At 46.7% G+C, this 18246-nt stretch overlaps 1 protein-coding gene across 1 annotated transcript in view; it reads right to left on the bottom strand.

Moving 5' to 3' along the window:
- Nucleotides 1–1781: 1781 nt before the first annotated feature.
- YTHDC2 (YTH N6-methyladenosine RNA binding protein C2) overlaps nucleotides 1782–18246 on the bottom strand; it is a 288686-nt gene continuing 272221 nt past the window's right edge. The window contains exons 28-29 of the mRNA XM_082243691.1: nucleotides 7908–8090; nucleotides 1782–1886 (exon numbers count right to left, since the gene is read on the bottom strand). Coding sequence (XP_082099817.1) covers nucleotides 1806–1886; nucleotides 7908–8090 — 264 coding nt within the window. The 3' untranslated portion in view covers nucleotides 1782–1805. The remainder of the gene's footprint in view (nucleotides 1887–7907; nucleotides 8091–18246) is intronic.

Below are 18246 nucleotides of genomic sequence, written 5' to 3'. Positions count from 1 at the left end.
ATCTGTAGAGCCTTTTTAGAAGCCTGATCCGAAGACCAGCTTTTTAGCCGCACCAAGTGTGGTTACCATTATTGCGTTTAGAACAACGCCACTGACGCATGAAAATTTTGTCACAGTAGGCGAGTATCTGCGGGCCCTAAGGGAACCGGCGCCCCCCATGTTAAAATTTTCTGCACCGATACAATCCGTGCATCCACCAGCACCCTTGCATGCACAGGTGCAGTAAAAAAGGAATCATCCTCATCGCAGAGCACCCGAAGTGTGTGAACGCAGACCCATTAGAGTTGCTATATGATATGCTCCCAGGGTGAGGTTAACATGAAGGGGAGGTCGCCGACCGCAGTCCCGCAAGGAGACGCTGGCTAAAGCCATAAATGACATAAGAAACATAGGGCAAGAGGGGGCCAGCCATGATACAGATGCGCAGGCAGAGTACCCCCACACAACAATGTCCCGACGGCGCCCCCTGGCTCAAGGGGGGCGCCAGGCAGTCCATATGTCCACCCCCCCCCCCCCAGAGGAGGGGGGGGGAGTTGGTAATTGGTCGAGAGTCACAATTAAATGAAAAAGTTCAAAATGGCAAATTTTTTTATTTTGAAAAGCATATTGAACATTTTCCTCCTGCAGCCGATGAATGCCAACAAGAGGGAGAGGAGGAGAAGCCGGCGTTCAGCGGTTGCAGGGGGAAAATGGAGAGGATCTGTTCCCATATGTGCTGCCCTGCATGTCTAAGTGTAATACAGAATGTGACAGGGAGGCCACACAGGCCCCCCCCCCCCCCCGACACTACACCACTGGTTTGGGGAGGGTTTACATTTGCCGTTTTACCACACTCCACCAAAAATGGCAAATGTAAATAAGCCACTACTGTCATTAGTCCTCTATAAGGCTGTTTTCACATTGATGCGCTGCAGTTTACTCACACCGCAGGTGCAGTAAACTGCACCTGTGGTTTTCCTGTGGGTTAGCTACACTTTTTCATAGACTTCTATTATTTCTTGCAGGTGTGGTGAACTTTCTGAAAGCTCACCAAAACTCCGGAATTTAGGAGTTTTGGTGCGCTTTCAAAAAGCGCACTAAACCTGCAGGATATAATAGAAGTATGAGGCTCGGTGCAGATAATCCAAAGGGAAGCCCTAGGTGCACTGCACCCACAGATCAGTGTGAAAGCAGCCTAATAACACTTTCTTGAAAAGTGCTTATATATGTTCGTTGCAAAACTATGATGTTTATTACATAATATGCCCTTGCTAAACTGTGATGTTTAATAAACTGACCGTTTACGTTTCAGTTTCTGCTGGCTGTTAGAAAGGTTCCTGTCCCAGGCCGAGAGATACCAAATGCACTTCGCCTGGGACAGGAGCCTACACTAGAGAGGAAGCATTCGGCGCCAGCTCCATCCACTCTAATGCTCTAGGATGACTGGTTGGCACCCAGCCATCTCAGAGCAGGAGGTCGTGGGCCACATCAGAGGGCTCCGTTGGCCACATGTGGCCCAAGGGCCACTGGTTGAGCACCCCTGCTTTAAAACAAGGATAGCGATCATCATTTTAGCTATGTGGATAGAATTTTCAAATCTCATTTAACATCTAAAATGACATTCACATTTATTTTTAATAGAGGATGTCTATCCCAGTGTGTTAGCTTTGTGACTTGAGCATTGGTTAAAAAAATATTCCTCAAAATATATCAGCATTCTTCGATACACCTATGAAAAATTTTGGCTCCTTGAAAATGTGTCTTTTTGCACAACCTTTCTATAGACAGATACTTAATACAATAAAATGGTACCTGAGGTTAGGCTGTTAGTGCAAAATACTTTGGTCTCCCAAAGGAACTCTGTCCCAAATCAGCAACAACTGTTCCCCTATTTGAGGCTCCAGCTCCTAGAAAACAAAAATTTCCAACATTTAAATTTGCTAGACTAACAGTTTTCTGACTGCATAGCCAAGAAATTCCTAAATCGCATAAAAACTACACATGAAAGTACTAGAATTGTGTCCTTGTTATACACAAATATATTTTTGAGATAAACCTCTGAAATGGAAAATGAATAGAGCACTTCCCTCCTATAGTGTGTACATGCCTCAATCAAAAGCACCCATTATGGCTGCTTTCTCATCTCCCCTACCTCTGTTACCTGCATGAGTCACTTCTGGTATTCTCACTCCACACCAAGCAAACATGGGAAATCCCCCCCCACCAAGAAGGTGAGTGAGCCTCAGCTGTGCATTTTTTCCTTATTAAACTGATGGGGACGGATGTCTATTCCCTTCAATTCAGGTTTCAGATTACACCCAGTTTCCTGCTCTATACTATGTGGTGTGTGAGATCATATTCCCTACCCCTGCCTGCTGGAGGCTCGAAAAACCCTTTGATCTGTGTGTTTTAGTAAGCTGTTGGGGAGGAGAGGGGGCCACAGATATACAGGAGCAACTTATGTAATAAGATTTCTTTAATCTCTGTGTATTACCTGAGGCTTGCCATTTCAGTGGGTATACGACGACTTTAAGCTTTATAACTTAGTACCTTCTTCAGAATTCCAACAACTATCTCAGACATTATACAGGTGACACAAGGAGTATTCTTTAAACTAAACGTATTAGAAAGATCATGCATTAGCTACAGAACCCTGTCACATATCAAAATCAATGAGTAAAAAGTACTATTTGTGCAGTCCAAGGAATAAAGCACCTTTAACCCCTTCCGTACCGCGTCATGTCAAATGACGTCGGCACAAATCCTTTCTCGATCCGGGCGGACGTCATATGACGGCGCCCGGATCTCCCCGCTACTGCGCGCCCCCGGGGGCGCGCAGCGCGGCGATCGGGGGTGAGGCTCGTCCCTCGGACTGAGCCCAACCCCGATCAAGGTAAACAGCCAATGAAATTGGCTGTTTACCACGTGATCGGCTGTGTCAATCACAGCCGATCACATGAGCGGCTCCAGCGCGAGCCGCTCGTTCCTTCCTTAATGCGCGCCCCCGGGGGCGCGCAGCGCGGCGATCGGGGACGAGGCTCGTCCCTCGGACAGAGTCGATCCCCGATCTAGGTAAAGAGCCAATGAAATTGGCTCTTTACCACGTGACCGGCTGTGTCCGATCACAGCCGGTCACAAATGTCATCAGAGAACACGGTAACTAGCTGTCACCGTGTTCTCCTCCTCACACACTGATCCTGTGTGAGGAAGAGAGTGTGGTAACAGCTAGTTACCAAGTACAGTGCACCCCAAACACACTGATTGCCCCCCCCCCCCCAATAAAGAGCACCTGTCACCAGCCCATCAGGTACTCTGATAACAGGTACTCGGGTACTCTGATGGGCTGATGACAGGTACTCGGGTACTCTGATGACAGGTACTCGGGTACTCTGATGACAGGTACTCGGGTACTCTGATGACAGGTACTCGGGTACTCTGATGACAGGTACTCGGGTACTCTGATGACAGGTACTCGGGTACTCTGATGACAGGTACTCGGGTACTCTGATGACAGGTACTCGGGTACTCTGATGACAGGTACTCGGGTACTCTGATGACAGGTACTCGGGTACTCTGATGACAGGTACTCGGGTACTCTGATGACAGGTACTCGGGTACTCTGATGACAGGTACTCGGGTACTCTGATGACAGGTACTCGGGTACTCTGATGACAGGTACTCGGGTACTCTGATGACAGGTACTCGGGTACTCTGATGACAGGTACTCGGGTACTCTGATGACAGGTACTCGGGTACTCTGATGACAGGTACTCTGATGGGCTGGTGACAGGTACTCGGGTACTCTGATGACAGGTACTCTGATGGGCTGGTGACAGGTACTCTGATGACAGGTACTCTGATGGGCTGGTGACAGGTACTCGGGTACTCTGATGATGGGTACTCGGGTACTCTGATGACAGGTACTCGGGTACGCTGATGACGGGTACTCGGATACTCTGATGACAGGTACTCGGGTACTCTGACTACAGGTACTCTGGTACTTTGAGTACCCGTCATCGGAGTACCTGTCACCTACCCAACAGAGTACCCGAGTACCTTCCACCTGCTCATCAGAGTACCTGACACCTGAAGTACCCGAGTACTTGCCACCTGCTCATCATTACCCATCACTACTTATCAGTACTCATCAGTACCCATCAGTACCTATCACCTATTAGTATCAGTACTGATCATCTGTACCTATCATCAGTACAGTATCACCTATCAGTATCAGTACTACTCATCAGTACCTATCACCTGCCTGTCACCTGCCCATAAGAGTACCCGAGTACCTGTCACCTGCCTATCGGAGTACTCGAGTACCTGCCACTTGCTCATCAGTACCAGAGTACCTGTCACCTGCCCAGCAAAGTACCCGAGTACCTGTCACCCTTCATACAGCCACCATGTCCAAGTCCAAAAAGGTTTATATACGTCGTCCGTTTAAACCTAAATACCGGTGTTATGGCAGCAGATAGCTGCCATAACCCTGGTATTTTTTTAAACGGTGGACGGTTGGCTTTCCGATAAGGGTGGTCCCAGCGGCGGATTCACCGCGGGATCACCCTTCCGGGGTGGCGGAAGAGGTGCCCCCCCCCCCCTCCCGCTGCATTCTGGTCCTTTTCCCCGTTTACCGGACCCGCCGGCAGCGGGGAAAACGATCCGGTCCCAGATCCTCACAGACAGGATGTCGAGTGAGGGCAAGCTTGCCCTCACTTGACTCTATGGTCTTGGAGGACCGGAGCTACGGCAAACGTCATTGCCTAGCAACCAGTTTAAAGGTCCCTTTTTTTTTTTTCATTTTATTTAATTTTTTTTTATTTTTTATTTTTTTTTTTTTTCTATCTTTTAGTGTACTTGTGAGATCTGAGGACTTTTTGACCCCAGATCTCACAAAAAAGAGGTCCTGTCGTGCCTTTTTCTATTACAAGTAATGTTTACATTTCTTGTAATAGAAATAAAAATGATCAATTTTTTTTTTTTTTTTTAAAAACAGTGTAAAAAAAAAAAAAAAAAAATAAAAATAGTAAAAAAAAAAAAAAAAAAAAAAAAATTAAAGCGCCCTGTCCCCGCGAGCTCGCGCGCAGAAGCGAACGCATACGGAAACCCCGCCCACATATGTAAACAGTGTTCAAACTACACATGTGAGGTATCGTCGCGATCGTTAGAGCAAGAGCAATAATTTGAGCCCTAGACCTCCTCTGTAACTCTAAGATAGCAACCTGTAGAAATTTTTAAAATGTCGCCTATGGGGATTTTTAAGTACCAAAGTTTGTCACCATTCTGTGAGCGTGCGCAATTTTGAAGCATGACATGTTGGGTATCTATTTACTCGGCGTAACATTATCTTTCACATTATGGAAAACAATTGGGCTAACTTTACTGTTTTCTTATTTTTTAATTAAAAACAGTGATTTTTTTCCCAAAAAATTGCGTTTGGAAGACCGCTGCGCAAATACAGTGTGATAAAAAATATTGCAATAATCTCCATTTTATTCTCTAGGGTCTCTGCTAAAAAAAAATATATAATGTTTTGGGGTTCTAAGTAGTTTTCTAGCAAAAACAACTGATTTTAGCTTGTAAACACCAAATGTCAAAAATAGGCCTAGGCAAGTGGCTAGGATGCATGATGATGCTCCTTGGATGTTTAGGCCCCTCTATATGGCTAGGCTGTGAAAAAGTCTCACACATGTGGTATTGCCATACTCAGGAGGAGTGGCAGAATGTATTTTGGGGTGTCATTTTTGCTATGTACATGCTATGTGTTAGGAATATTCTATAAATTTACAACTTTGTGTAAAAAAAAAAGTTTTTATTTTTTTCCCACATTTTCCAAAACCTTGTGGAAAAAAATGACATGTTCAAAGGACCCATAATGCCTCATAGAATATACGTTGGAGTGTTTGCTTTCCAAAATGGGGTCATTTTGTGGACTTTTCCATTGTATTGGTGCTCTAGGGCCTTGAAAAGTGTGATAGGTAGTAAGAAAGTTTTATGTGTATTTATGCTCCTAAAACGCCTTATGGTGCTACTTGGACGTGGAGTCTCTTTTTGTGGCCAGGCTGTGTAAAAGTCTCACATGTGGTATCACCATACTCAGAAGGAGTAGCAGAATGAATTTTGGGGTGTCATTTTTGCTGTGTACATGCTATGTGTTAGAAATAGCTTATAAATTGACAACGTTTTGGGAAAAAAAAAGAAAAAAAAATGTTTTCTTAATTTTCCCAAGAATTGTGGGAAAAAATTATAACTTCAAAAAACTCACCATGCCTCTTACTAAATACCTTGGATTGTCTACTTTACAAAAAAGGGTCATTTGGGGGGTATTTGTACTGTCCTGACATTTCAGGGCCTCAAGAAAGGAGATAGGCCATCAGTACATCTGGTGTGATCAATTTTCAGTAATTGGTACCATAGCTTCTAGACTCAATAACTTTCACACAGACTAAATAATATACACTAATTTGGGTTAATTTTACCAGAGATATGTAGCAGTATAAATTTTGGCCCAAATGTATGAAGAAAAATTAATTTTTTGCAAAATTTTATAATAGAAACTAAAAAAAAGTGTTTTTTTTGCAAAATTTTTGCTCTTTTTTTGCTTATATCACGGAAAAAAAACCCCCAGTTGTGATCAAATACCACCAAAAGAAAGCTCTATTTGTGTGAAAAAAATGATAAAAATTTTGTTTGGTTACAGTGTAGCATGACTGAGCAATTGTCATTCAAAGTGTGAGAGTGCTGAAAGCTGAAAATTGGTCTGGGCAGGAAGGGGGTCTAACTGCTCTGTATGGAAGCGGTTAAGTAAGGCTCCTTTCACACTTGTGCGACTCGTCGTGCGAATTAGGACATGACAAGTCCTATCCCATGCTTTCCAATGAGTATTGTTCATATCTGTATAACTTCAAAGTAGTCCCTGCACTACTTTTGCTCGCTTTGATGCGACTTGGCGTCCATAGACGTTAAGATTACACAGGCATAGCTTTAAGTCGCGGCAAAGTAGCGCCACTTTCAGGTTGCACAAGTGTGAAAGGGGCCTAAAAGCAAACCTAAATTCTAGGCAAAATGACAGGTTCTGGTTTTAATATAGGCATTATATTTAGGCAGAAGGCACTGCCAATGTACCCAAAAATCTTTGTTAAAAGTTTGGACTCTGAAAGTCGAACATTTGCCCAGTGTCTGGCAAATGGCTGTTTAGGAACCCAGCTCTATATTATGCTCCCAGCTACTTTTTTCTCTCTCCTCTTTCTTACTCTTTTCCTTCCCTTTCCTTCCTACCCCTTTGTCCCCCAATCACCTCCTCTCCTTTTCAGTTAACTATCCTGTAATAACGATTGCTTTTAGCATGTATTGTGGCTTTTCCTGTTTTTAACTCAGATTGTAATAGGAGAGATATCTATATGACAAATGATTGCACTTGATAGTGTGTGTTTGACTCTTTAAATGTCATGGTTTACAAATAAAACTCTGTAGGTCTCTCCTTATCGCTACAATTAAGCCCCCATTTGTGGATGAAAAATCTCAGAGGAGAGGTCCCAGGCATGGACACTCGTTTTAATTTTTTTCAGAGTGCAGCCAGTATTTTCATTTGGATTTGTGCAGTCTTTGGTGCATCGGACAAGCCCCTGCTCACGTTCAGAGCCTGAAGTTTAATGAGTGTGACCCAATTTAGAGCTTGGGGCTGCATACCCCATATATCTGCCATGGCAAATTGGGGAGATCTGAAGCACAATGATGCCTATAATGCCTATCTTTGAAGCCCCACATAAAGTGTACCTGTTGAATTGACTGACAGAAGGTAAGTACAACTATGTTTTAAAATGTATTTGTGTTAGAAATAAGCCTACAATTTAGTAAGTTTAAATGCTATCTTACAGATATTACTTGCAGCATCTACTAACTGGATAACAAGAGAGCTTTAAAGTTACCTGTCCATCACGACTTATCTGCACCTTCTTATTGTCATTCCATGGGTTCAGCAAGTGGTGAGCATACTGAAAAGGCAAGTTTTCCTTCCGTATCCATTCCACTTTAAAGACTCCGCCTAGACTTGTGGACCCCCACTCCTGGCTCTTTTCTCGGCCAATCTCTGAAAGCATTCTTGCAAATCCCTGAAAGAAAATAGAAGATAAAGGACAAATCCATTCAATTAGATATACAGATTTACAAATACTAAATGCCATTATGTCCTTTATAAAAGAATATTCTCCATAAAATGTCAAGTGTTTTTTTTTTCTTTTCACATACCACAATTAAAAATTTTAGATGTACTGCGGTATCATGTGGCAGGAGTGCTCTATGTCAATTGCCTAATTACAATGGTGTAATTTTTACATGGCTCAATCATCAGCTTGTTGAGGAGGAAAAAAAAAACTGGATTTTTGACTTTTGTAAGATCTTACCGTAAAATCTTTCTCTGATGTCCATCTACAGATGCAGCCTCATCTCTATGAGTGGAGTGGGTTTATGCTCCTCCCATCAGGAGTAGTCTAGGCCCTAGGGGGCTGTCCCTCCATGCATAAACCCCCACTGCACAACCCAGCACACCAGTTTAGTTAAAAAGCAGTGAAGACAACAGAACAAACCCCAAAACAGAGGGGCGGGTGCTGCATCTGTCGATGGACATCAGAGAAAAAGATGTTACAGTAAGATCGTACAAAAATCTTATATTCTCCATCGTCCATCGAAAGACGCAGCCTCATCTCCATGAGCTGCGTGGGACGCCCCAAAGCAGTATAGGCAGGAGGGGCGGGAAAAAACAACCAGACAGTAACATCAACTCCTAAAGGCTAAGCGTAGCCAACCAGGCAACATGGAGCCAAGGCCGAAAACCTGGCCCTTTAAAGTACCCAATGCCAAGCGCTGCTCAACCCTTTTTTGTAAAAAGGGCCAAAACCCTAGCTATAGAAAACAAGCGAGGGTGCAGCTGCAGCGATTCACACCATGAAATGTACGATTTCCACGTACAATGATAGATCTTCCTAGATGTCCACTTCCTGGCCTTCAAAAGGGTAGGAATCACTGAATCAGAAAGACCTCTATCCCTCAACATTTTGCTTTCAACAGCCAAGCCGTTAAAGCCAGCGACTGTAAAGCAGGATGGAAAAATCAGTCCTTGAGATAGTAGATCTTCCCGCAAAGGAAGACGCCATGGAGGATCCACGATCATTTTTACCAGCTCTTCCTACCAGGACCTCTGAGGCCAGTGTGGTGCCACCAGAACGACTGGAAAATGCCTTCCATCGCCACCCTGCAAAGAAACCTTGGCAGGAGAACGAGCGGAGGGAAGGCATAGATCAGGCGATACTGACTCCAAGGAGCCACCAGAGCGTTTGTGGCGTCGGCCAGAGGATTCCGAGATCTGGCCACAAACTCTGAACTTTCCTTTTGAGGCGAGACACAAACAGATCCACGTCTGACACACAAGAGATTAAACACCTCCAGATGCAGGGACCACTACCCCTGATCCAACACCTGACGACTAAGGTAATCCGCTTGCCAATTCTCCACACCCAGGATGTAGACTGCTGAAAGAGCCAGAGCATTGTGTTCCCCCCATACCAGAATCTCGGTCACCTCCGTGGCTGCCAGGGCACTCCTGGTGCCCCCTTGATGATTGATTGTAAGCCACGGCCTTGGCATTGTCTAACTGGACCCGAACTGGAGAGCCGTGCAGCCGACTTGTCCAGTGAAGCAGGCAGAGCTTGATCACTCTGAGCTCCAGAATATTGATCGGCAAGGAAGACTCTTCCGACGCTCAAGTCCCCTGAGCACAGAGCTTCCCCAACACTCCACCCCAGTCTGATAGGCTGGCGTCCGTGGTGACCACCATCCAAGACACTGGCAGGAAAGACTTGCCATGGCACAGGACAGGTGACTGGTTCCACCGAGAGAGAGCAGACTTTGTGAGATGGCCCAACCAAATCTTCTGGTCCAATGACGAGGATCTCTGTTCGATTGTGACAGAATCTCTTTCTGCAGCTGTCTCGTGTGAGACTGAGCAAAACGGGACTTCTTCGAAGGTCAAGACCATCAGACCCAGGGCCCTCATGCAAGCCCGCAAGGAGGACTGATCGGCCTCCATCAGCAATTGGACCGCCCTTTGCAACTTCTGAAGCTTGTCCAAGGGAAAGAAGACCCTCTCCAGAGCAGAGTCGAGGATCAGCCCCAGATAGGTTACCCGCACAGACGGAGTCAGGGCAGATTTAGTGACATTGATCGTCCACCCGCAGTCCTGAAGGGTCTGAGTTGTGATGGAGATGTTTTACAGCAGATCCGAATGGGAAACTGCTCGCAACAAGGAGATTGTCCAGATACCCCACAATGGAGATACCTCGTTGACGCAACAACGCCAGCAAAGGGGCTAGGACCTTGGTAAAAACTCTGGGAGCAGAGACGAGACCAAAGGGTAATGCCACAAATTGAAAGTGCTCCTCTGCCACCGCAAAGTGGAGGCATCACGGATTTCCCTCGAATATGGGGACGTGGAGATACGCATCTTTAAGATCAATGGAAGCCAGAAAACCCCATTCAAAGATGCCACCACCGACCGAATGGACTCCATTCTGTGTTTCTGCACCCACACAAATCGGTTCAGAGCTTTGAGGTCCAGGATCGGACGCACCTTGCCTTCCTTTCTGGGCACGGTGAACAGGTTTGAATAGAAACCTTGACAGCGTTCCTGTTGGGGAACTGGCACAACCACCCCTTGAGCCAGGAGATCTTGCACAGCCTCCCGCAAACGTTGCGGAGACAGGTGAAGATTTGACTGAAAAAAACTGTCCCCTGGCCGGGACCAGAATTCGATCTTGTACCCGGAACAAACCAGTTTGCGAACCCATTCGTCCTGAATGAAGTCCAGGGTTCCTGAAAGAAGCGCAGACATCCCCCCACCTCTAAGACGGGTGAAGGCGCCCCTTAATGGTGAAGAGGACTTGTCTGCAGCACCGGACTGACCGGCCCTGGACTTGCCCCAGGCTTTCTTAGCACCTCCAGAAGTTCTAAATGGCTGACCTTTTTCTTGCGCCCCGGAGGCACGAAAATACCATTTATGAGCAGAAAAGGAGGAACCTAACTTAGGACGGGGTGTCTTACCCTTGGAGGAATGAGGAAGAAGAGTACTCTTCCCGCCAGTCAGGCCCTTAATCAACTCATCCAATGAGTCGCTAAACAACCTGTCTCCCGGAAAAGGGGGAGATAAGCCAACCAGTGCCCGCGGCCGAGACCTTGGCCACCAGGGGAGCCGCATCCATAGACGCATCACACAGGAACACCAGAGCCTGGATCACCTGGTCCAACAGTTCCAGCTGTTCCGGAGGAACAGTGTCGGGGTCCATAGACTCCCGCAAACCCCTAATCCAATCCGTCACTGTCTGTGAGGCTAGCAAAGACATAAAAACTGGTTTAAAAATTAAATCCGCCAGCAAAAGAAGATGGTGGGAAAGGGATTCCACCCGCCTGTCCACTGGATCCGTAAAAATTGGCGAATCCTCCACAGGCATTTGTTTAATCTGGAAACAGGATGGTCCACTTTAGGTGGCACCATCCAACGGTTGGAAACCTTTTCAGCAAAAGCATACTAGCACTTAAAGCGTTTGGGCACCACTAACACGTGCTTAATGTGCCGCCATTGGTCATTCACCATATCATGAAAAGTGTCGGGACAAGGGAAAACCATGTCAGCTTTGGAGACTTCTGGGAGCCAAAAGCCACTTGCATCCCTGCCGGCATGGGCTCATTAGCCAATTTTAAAGTATCCCGCATTAAAATAATCAGGATTTCCCCCAAAGCGCATTCCCGCACTGCAGCTGAAGACGACAGGTCCTCTTCACCATCTGACTGCGAGGACAGCGACCCCTCAGGAAGGGGAGCATCCGGGGCAACCACATCAGTCTCTGAATCAGAGGACACCTCCACAGATGGAGAAGGCAGCAGCCGTTTACAGCCATCAACCTTTTTCATGACTAAATCAACTTTAGTCGCCAGGCTTTCCAGGGCAGCTGAAATTGCAGCCAGCGACTGCGATCTGGACTGTCTGGGAGTCGCACAGAGTGGGTCTGTGGGTGAAATTCTAGTTTGGTAATCCATAGTGCAATTTGATAAAAATCAGAGCACTGTAGCTTTAAGAACGCAGAGCGCGGTATTCACCATCGATCGCATCGGTCTGCAGGGAGCCCCTTTAAACCAAACTGATAGCAGAAAGTGCAAGGATATGCCCGCAGGGACCCTTAATACTTTACCACCTAAGACACACGGCCTTCTGAATCTTCCACAGCATGGAGAGAGAAGCAGGAAGTGATCTCAGCTCAGCAGCGGGAAATGACCACACAGGAAGTGATGTCGCCTAATAGGGATACACTGCCAAGTATAGCACCAGGGCTACACAAAGATGGATGCCCATACAAAACAATAGGAAGCTGCAGGGAAAATGGCTGCCCCATACAAGTCTATGGGGAAAAAAATTCCATTGCCCACACCTAGGATGGCAGCGCCCACCGCGCACCATGCGGCTAAGGACCGACACATGAAGGCCTTAGGAACCACAACGGGGACCAGCAAGCCAAAGTACCATGTAACCCCCCCCCCCAAGCACTCCAGACACACAGCCCCCGCAGGGACAGGGAGAGGGAAGCACACACAGACCGGGCACCGGGTAGACCAGGGGGATCTCTTGGGAGGCACAATCCCATTATCCCCAGGGGAGGGCTCACATCCCCCCAAGGCCAGCAGGGGCAAGGGGGGCACAGTTACTCACCATGCCATTAGACCGGGTGGGCTCTGCTCCAGGCAGACAGCCTCCCGTCCAAAGTGGAAGTGCTGCCAGCCAAAGGGTATGCTGCAATTTAGGGCATTCCAGGTCGTTGCCGGCCAGGCATCCGCTTGATCGTCCCCCTCCGGACAAGGGGGCACCGTCGTGGCTAGGCCTAGGTTGGAACTATAAGCTGCTCACGCTCGTAGGCCAGACTGAGGGGACAATAAGGATCTACATTATCCAGTACAAAGCCCCAGCCGGCATCGTTGCTTGTAGATCACCAGGAAATTCTTCCCTGAACACTAGCTAGCAAGTGAGTAAAGAGAAATAAAAGAAAATATTCTGAAAAGAATAAAAAAATCTGAGACCCAAGTCCCAGCAGGAAACCTAGGTCTACTCTTTCTCTAGGCAGAAAACAAACTGATGTCCTGGGTTGTGCAGTGGGGGTTTATGCCTGGAGGGACAGCCCCCTGGGTGTGTGTACTCAAATTTTCCTGCCTAGACTACTCCTGATGGGAGGAGCATATACCCACTCAGCTCACGGAGATGAGGCTGCATCTGTCAATGGACGATAGAGAAAATCTTTACCACGCCAATGGGGTAGTCCCTGAGGGCATACACCCACTCACTCTGCTATAGGATTCAGTTTTGTTGCAGTGTCGGAAGTAAAAAAAAATCCTAACCCACTCAGAAATAGAGAGGCAGGTGCTGCGTCTGTCAATGAACTTCAGAGAAAAGGCTTTTACGGTAAGTCAAAAATCCAGTTTTCTCCATCGTTCATTGACCGACGCAGCTCCTTATTCTTCTTAACCATTGGGACGTCCCAAAGCAGTATTTGCAGGAGGGGTGGGAAAACAACTCAGAAAATAACCTAATTCCCCAAAGGCTAAACTTAACCAACCAGGTAACATGGAGCTCAACCAGGAACAACTGGAGTTCACCTAAAAACATACACCATCAAAGAGAAAAAAATGCTCTTTTAAAAAGCAGCTTGCAAAACCTTGCAGCCAAAAGAAATATCCGAGGATGCCAACACATTTAATTTGTAGAATTTAGTGAACGTCTGCACAGACTACCAAGTTCCCGCCTTGCAAACTTGTATTACTGACGCCTGATGGCGAAAGGCCCAAGAGCCACCCAGCGCCATAGCAGAATGCGCCTTCACAGGGAAAGGTGGAACCTGACCCTTAAGTGAATACGCCTGTACCACTGTCTGCCTGATCCACCTGGATATGGTTTCAGCAGACGCAGCCAATCCATTCCGAGGTGCTTCCGTGAAGACAAAAGGAGAGTCTGATTTCCTGAAAGACTCAATAATCGCCAGGCAAACCCTAACTGCCCAACCACAGCCAAATAATGCAAGGCAATCTCCTTGGGATGCTTGGGCTTAGGACAGAGTGAAGGTAGCACAATGTCTTCATTCAATGGAAATCAGAAACCACCTTAGGAAGAAAGGACTGATTAGGTCAAAGTACCACTTAATCTTTGTGGACCAACAGAGAAGGAGAACGGAAGGACAGCGCCGTCAATTCCGACAATCTACAATAATAGCCACCAATAAGGCTACCTTCTGTGACAGTGTAAGCAGAGGAATCTCCCTAAGTTTTCAAAGGAAGGTTTTTGAAGAACAGACAGTACCAAGTTAAAATCCCACGGAGGTAAAGGGGACTGTATTGGAGGAGCCACATGATGAACTCCCTGAATAAAAGTGTGAATCAAAGAATGCGTAGCTAAAGGGCATTGAAAAAACACTGCCAAAGCCGACATTTCCCCTCTTTGGAGAAAATCCAATATCCTAGCCACTGAAAAGGAGCATGGATGCACCCTAACCGATTCACACCATGAGATGTACGATTTCCACGTACAATGATAAATCTTCCTGGAGGCAGATTTTCTAGCCTTCAACAATGTAGGAATCCACGAGTCAGAAAGACTCCTATCCTTCAATACCTGGCTTTCAACAACCACGCTGTTAAAGCTAGCGACTGTAAAGCAGAATGGAAGATCGGCCCTTGAGACAACAGATCTTCCCTGAGAGGAAGTTTCCAAGGAGCATTGGTGACCAACTTTACCAGATCTGCATACCAAGACCGGCAAGGCCAGTCTATGGCCACCAGAATGACCGGAATCCCTTCTGCCTCTATTCAGCACAGAAGCCTTAGCAGAAGTTTCTGCGAAGGAAATGCATAGATCAGCTGATGCTGACCCCAAGGAGCCACCTGGCTACAAACCTCTGTACCTTCTCGTTGAGCTGCGAAACGAACAGGTCTACATCGGGTGTACCCCACCGAACAGGTCTACATCGGGTTTACCCCACCGAACAGGTCTACATCGGGTGTACCCCACCGGACAAATAACAGGTCAAACACCTCGGGGTGCAGGGACCATTCCCCCTGATCCAACACCAAACGACTCAAGTAATCCGCCTGCCAGTTCTCCACTCCGGATATATGTACAGCAGAGGGCTGGAACAAAAATTTAAGATCTCGGTCACCTTCCAGGCTGCCGGGACACTCTTGGTGCCCCCTTGATGATTGAGGTCAACCACGGCCGTGGCATTGTCTGATTGAATCCAAATTGAACAACCCCGCAGACGATTTGTCCAGTAACTCAAGCAAAGCCTTATCGCTCAGAGTTCCAGAATATTGATCGGAAGTGAGTCCAGAGCCAGTCCCAGATAAACCATACAGTGATTGACAGATCGCCCACCAGAACTTAAGAGTCTGCTCTTAAGAGGAGATCGTCCAGGTACCCTAGTAGAGCAATCCCCTGCTGTCACAGTAATGCCAATACCAGAGCCAACACATTGGTGAAGACCCTGGGGGGCGGAGGCAAAACCAAAGGGTAACGGCACAAATTGATAACGTTCCTCTCCTACAGCGAAGCAAAGAAAACGCAGGTGTCCAGCATAAATAGGGCTGTGCAGATATGCGTCCTCAATATCGATAGAGGTCAAAAAGTCCCCTTGGTGTAGGAACGCCACTACCCTAGGAATGGACTCCATTTGAAACCTCTGTACCTGCACAAAGCGATTCAGAGCCTTAAGGTCCCGAATTAGATGCACTTTCCCTTCTTTCCTGGGAACAGTTAACAAGTTTGAATAAAACCCTTGAAAGCGTTCCCGAGAGGGAACCAGCACAATCACCCTTTGCGAAAGGAGATCTTGTACCGCCTCTCGTAGATCCCTTAACCGACCTGTAGATAGGCGTAGATTGGACAGGAAGAATCTGTCCGACGGTCAGGACCTGAATTCAATGCATTCATTCATTTTTCCTGATTTAAGGAGGTCCCTGGTTCTGCACAGAAAACAAAGACATCCCCCCCCCACCCCAGATACGGGTGAGGGCGTCCATTCATGCAGACAGAGATTTGTCCGCAGATCTGTTCTCGGCTTACTCGATCCAAGTCTTCTTGGAATCCCCAGATGACCTAAATGGCTTGGGTCCGTTCTCCTGCGTGCTGAAAAATAAGGACCCCGTCTATTACGCGGTGACTTGCCCTTAGCAGGTGGAGGAAGAAGAGTACTCTTCCCACCTGTGAGCCCTTTGATCAATTCACCTAACAAAGACCCAAATAGGCGGAGTTCTGATAGAGCCTTTTTAGAAGCCTTGTCCGCAGACCAGTTTTTTTAGCCACATCATGCGTAGTTACCTCTCCACTCGGGGTGGGGGTGCTGACTGGCAAGGGGCACGCTGCGGCTCAGGCCAAACCAGGTTGTGTGCTTCCAGGCGAGGTGTTTCACTGACAGGTCAGCCCGTCCATTGGCGCTCTGTCGTGGCGAAGCCTAGCGTAGGGCTATAACCTGCACATTAAGGATCTAGGATATCCAGTCCGGATGTTGATTGCAGTTCTCTCAGGAACATAACTAGCTAAAAAATGTACATTTTAACAAAGGTTCCTTTTACAATAAAAAACAAGCTAAGACCGAAGTCCCAGCCGGGAACTGGGTCATTCTCCTATACTAGGCATAAAAAACGGAGTGAGTGGATGTATGCCTTCAGGGACTGCCCCCTAGGCATCGTAAAGATTTTTCTTGCCTAGTGTCCTACTCCTGTAGGGGGCAGCATAACCCAACGGTTAAGAAGAATAAAGAGCTTTGTCTGTCAATGAACGATAGAAAAATAGCCTTATTTGTTACTCCCTGCAAAACTCTTTTCTTGGGAGTCCATTGAAGGACACACAAATTCAGATACTATCCGGTTGTACTATCCAATTATAGTGCCAACTTCAGAAAGATTTGGACACTGGAAAAAAAAATAAAATCCTGGGATAACCCATTCTCTACCCAGAATATTTTTTAATTGTTAACAAAAATTTTATTTTTTGTACTTACCGTAATCAAACCATTTCTCTGAGTTCATCGAAGGACACAGCACTCCATAAATCATAGCTACTCTGTTATATTGCCTCCTCCGGTAGTAGGACTAGGCAGAACAAAAAACACCTCGTCCTCAGCTTGCTATATAACACTCCTCTCTGCTCTAGGTAATCAGTTTAGTAGCAAACAGTATTAGAAGTATCAGAACTCCATACAGGAGTGGGTGCTGTAACCATCTGATGATTTTAGGGTAGGTACAAAAAGCCAACTTTCTCTTTTACTCATCTACGGACACAGCGCACCATAAATCATAACTACTGGGACATCCAAAATCAGTGCCAAAAGGAAAATGAGGGGTGGGGAAAATAACCTAAAGCTAAACATAAGAACCGTTTACCAGGACACAGGAGCCTTAACCGGGTCACAGAAGCCCTGTCAAAAAAAAAGTAAAGAAAAAAAACCCTCAAACAGCATCTCTTAAAAAAAGCATCCGCAGATGCCAAAGTATCTACCTTATAGAATTTTAAGAAGGTATGCAACAACGACCAAGTGACCGCCTTGCAAACTTGCGATATTGATGCTGGAAGGCCCAAGAAGCACTCAGCGCCATGACAGGGAAAGGTGGAACCTGACCTTTAATGGAATAGGCCTGAGACACGGTGTCTGATCCACCTGGAGATGATAGCTGAAGAAGCGGCCAGCCCTTTTCTTGGTCCGTTAGTAACCGCAAAAAGCGAGTCTGACCTCCAAAAGGACTCCGTAGCTGCCAGATACACCCCAAATCGCATGAACCACATCCAAGGTATGCAAAGCTTGGGACACAAGGAAGGCAACACAATGTCCTCATTCAACACTAAAAAAAAGCCCAACAACCAAAACTGGGGACTGCCTGCAGTCCAAAAACCATGTGAAGAACCAACGCCTGTATCTAATTAGAATGAGGCTAAGACTTTACTAGACACAGGATTTATTAACAAAAACAGTGGGAGGGAACAGAGCATCAACCTGATGCTAAAGACCAAAAAGAGAGGGGTCAGAGGGAAGTGACTCCATGTGGAATTAAACTCCAAACCTGGGGGGCGTGGCCAGGAACAGCATGTGAGCAGACGTGTCTCACGGAGCTCCCCGCTATTATCCGGCACTGATCCTTCTCGGGTTTCTCCTCCGCTGCAATTCGGGACACCCTGCACTCTGCATC

This window comes from Pelophylax lessonae (genome assembly GCF_965119305.1).
Source record: "Pelophylax lessonae genome assembly, chromosome: 1".
NCBI lineage: Eukaryota > Metazoa > Chordata > Amphibia > Anura > Ranidae > Pelophylax > Pelophylax lessonae.
This window is presented reverse-complemented; position numbering and strand designations above follow the sequence as displayed.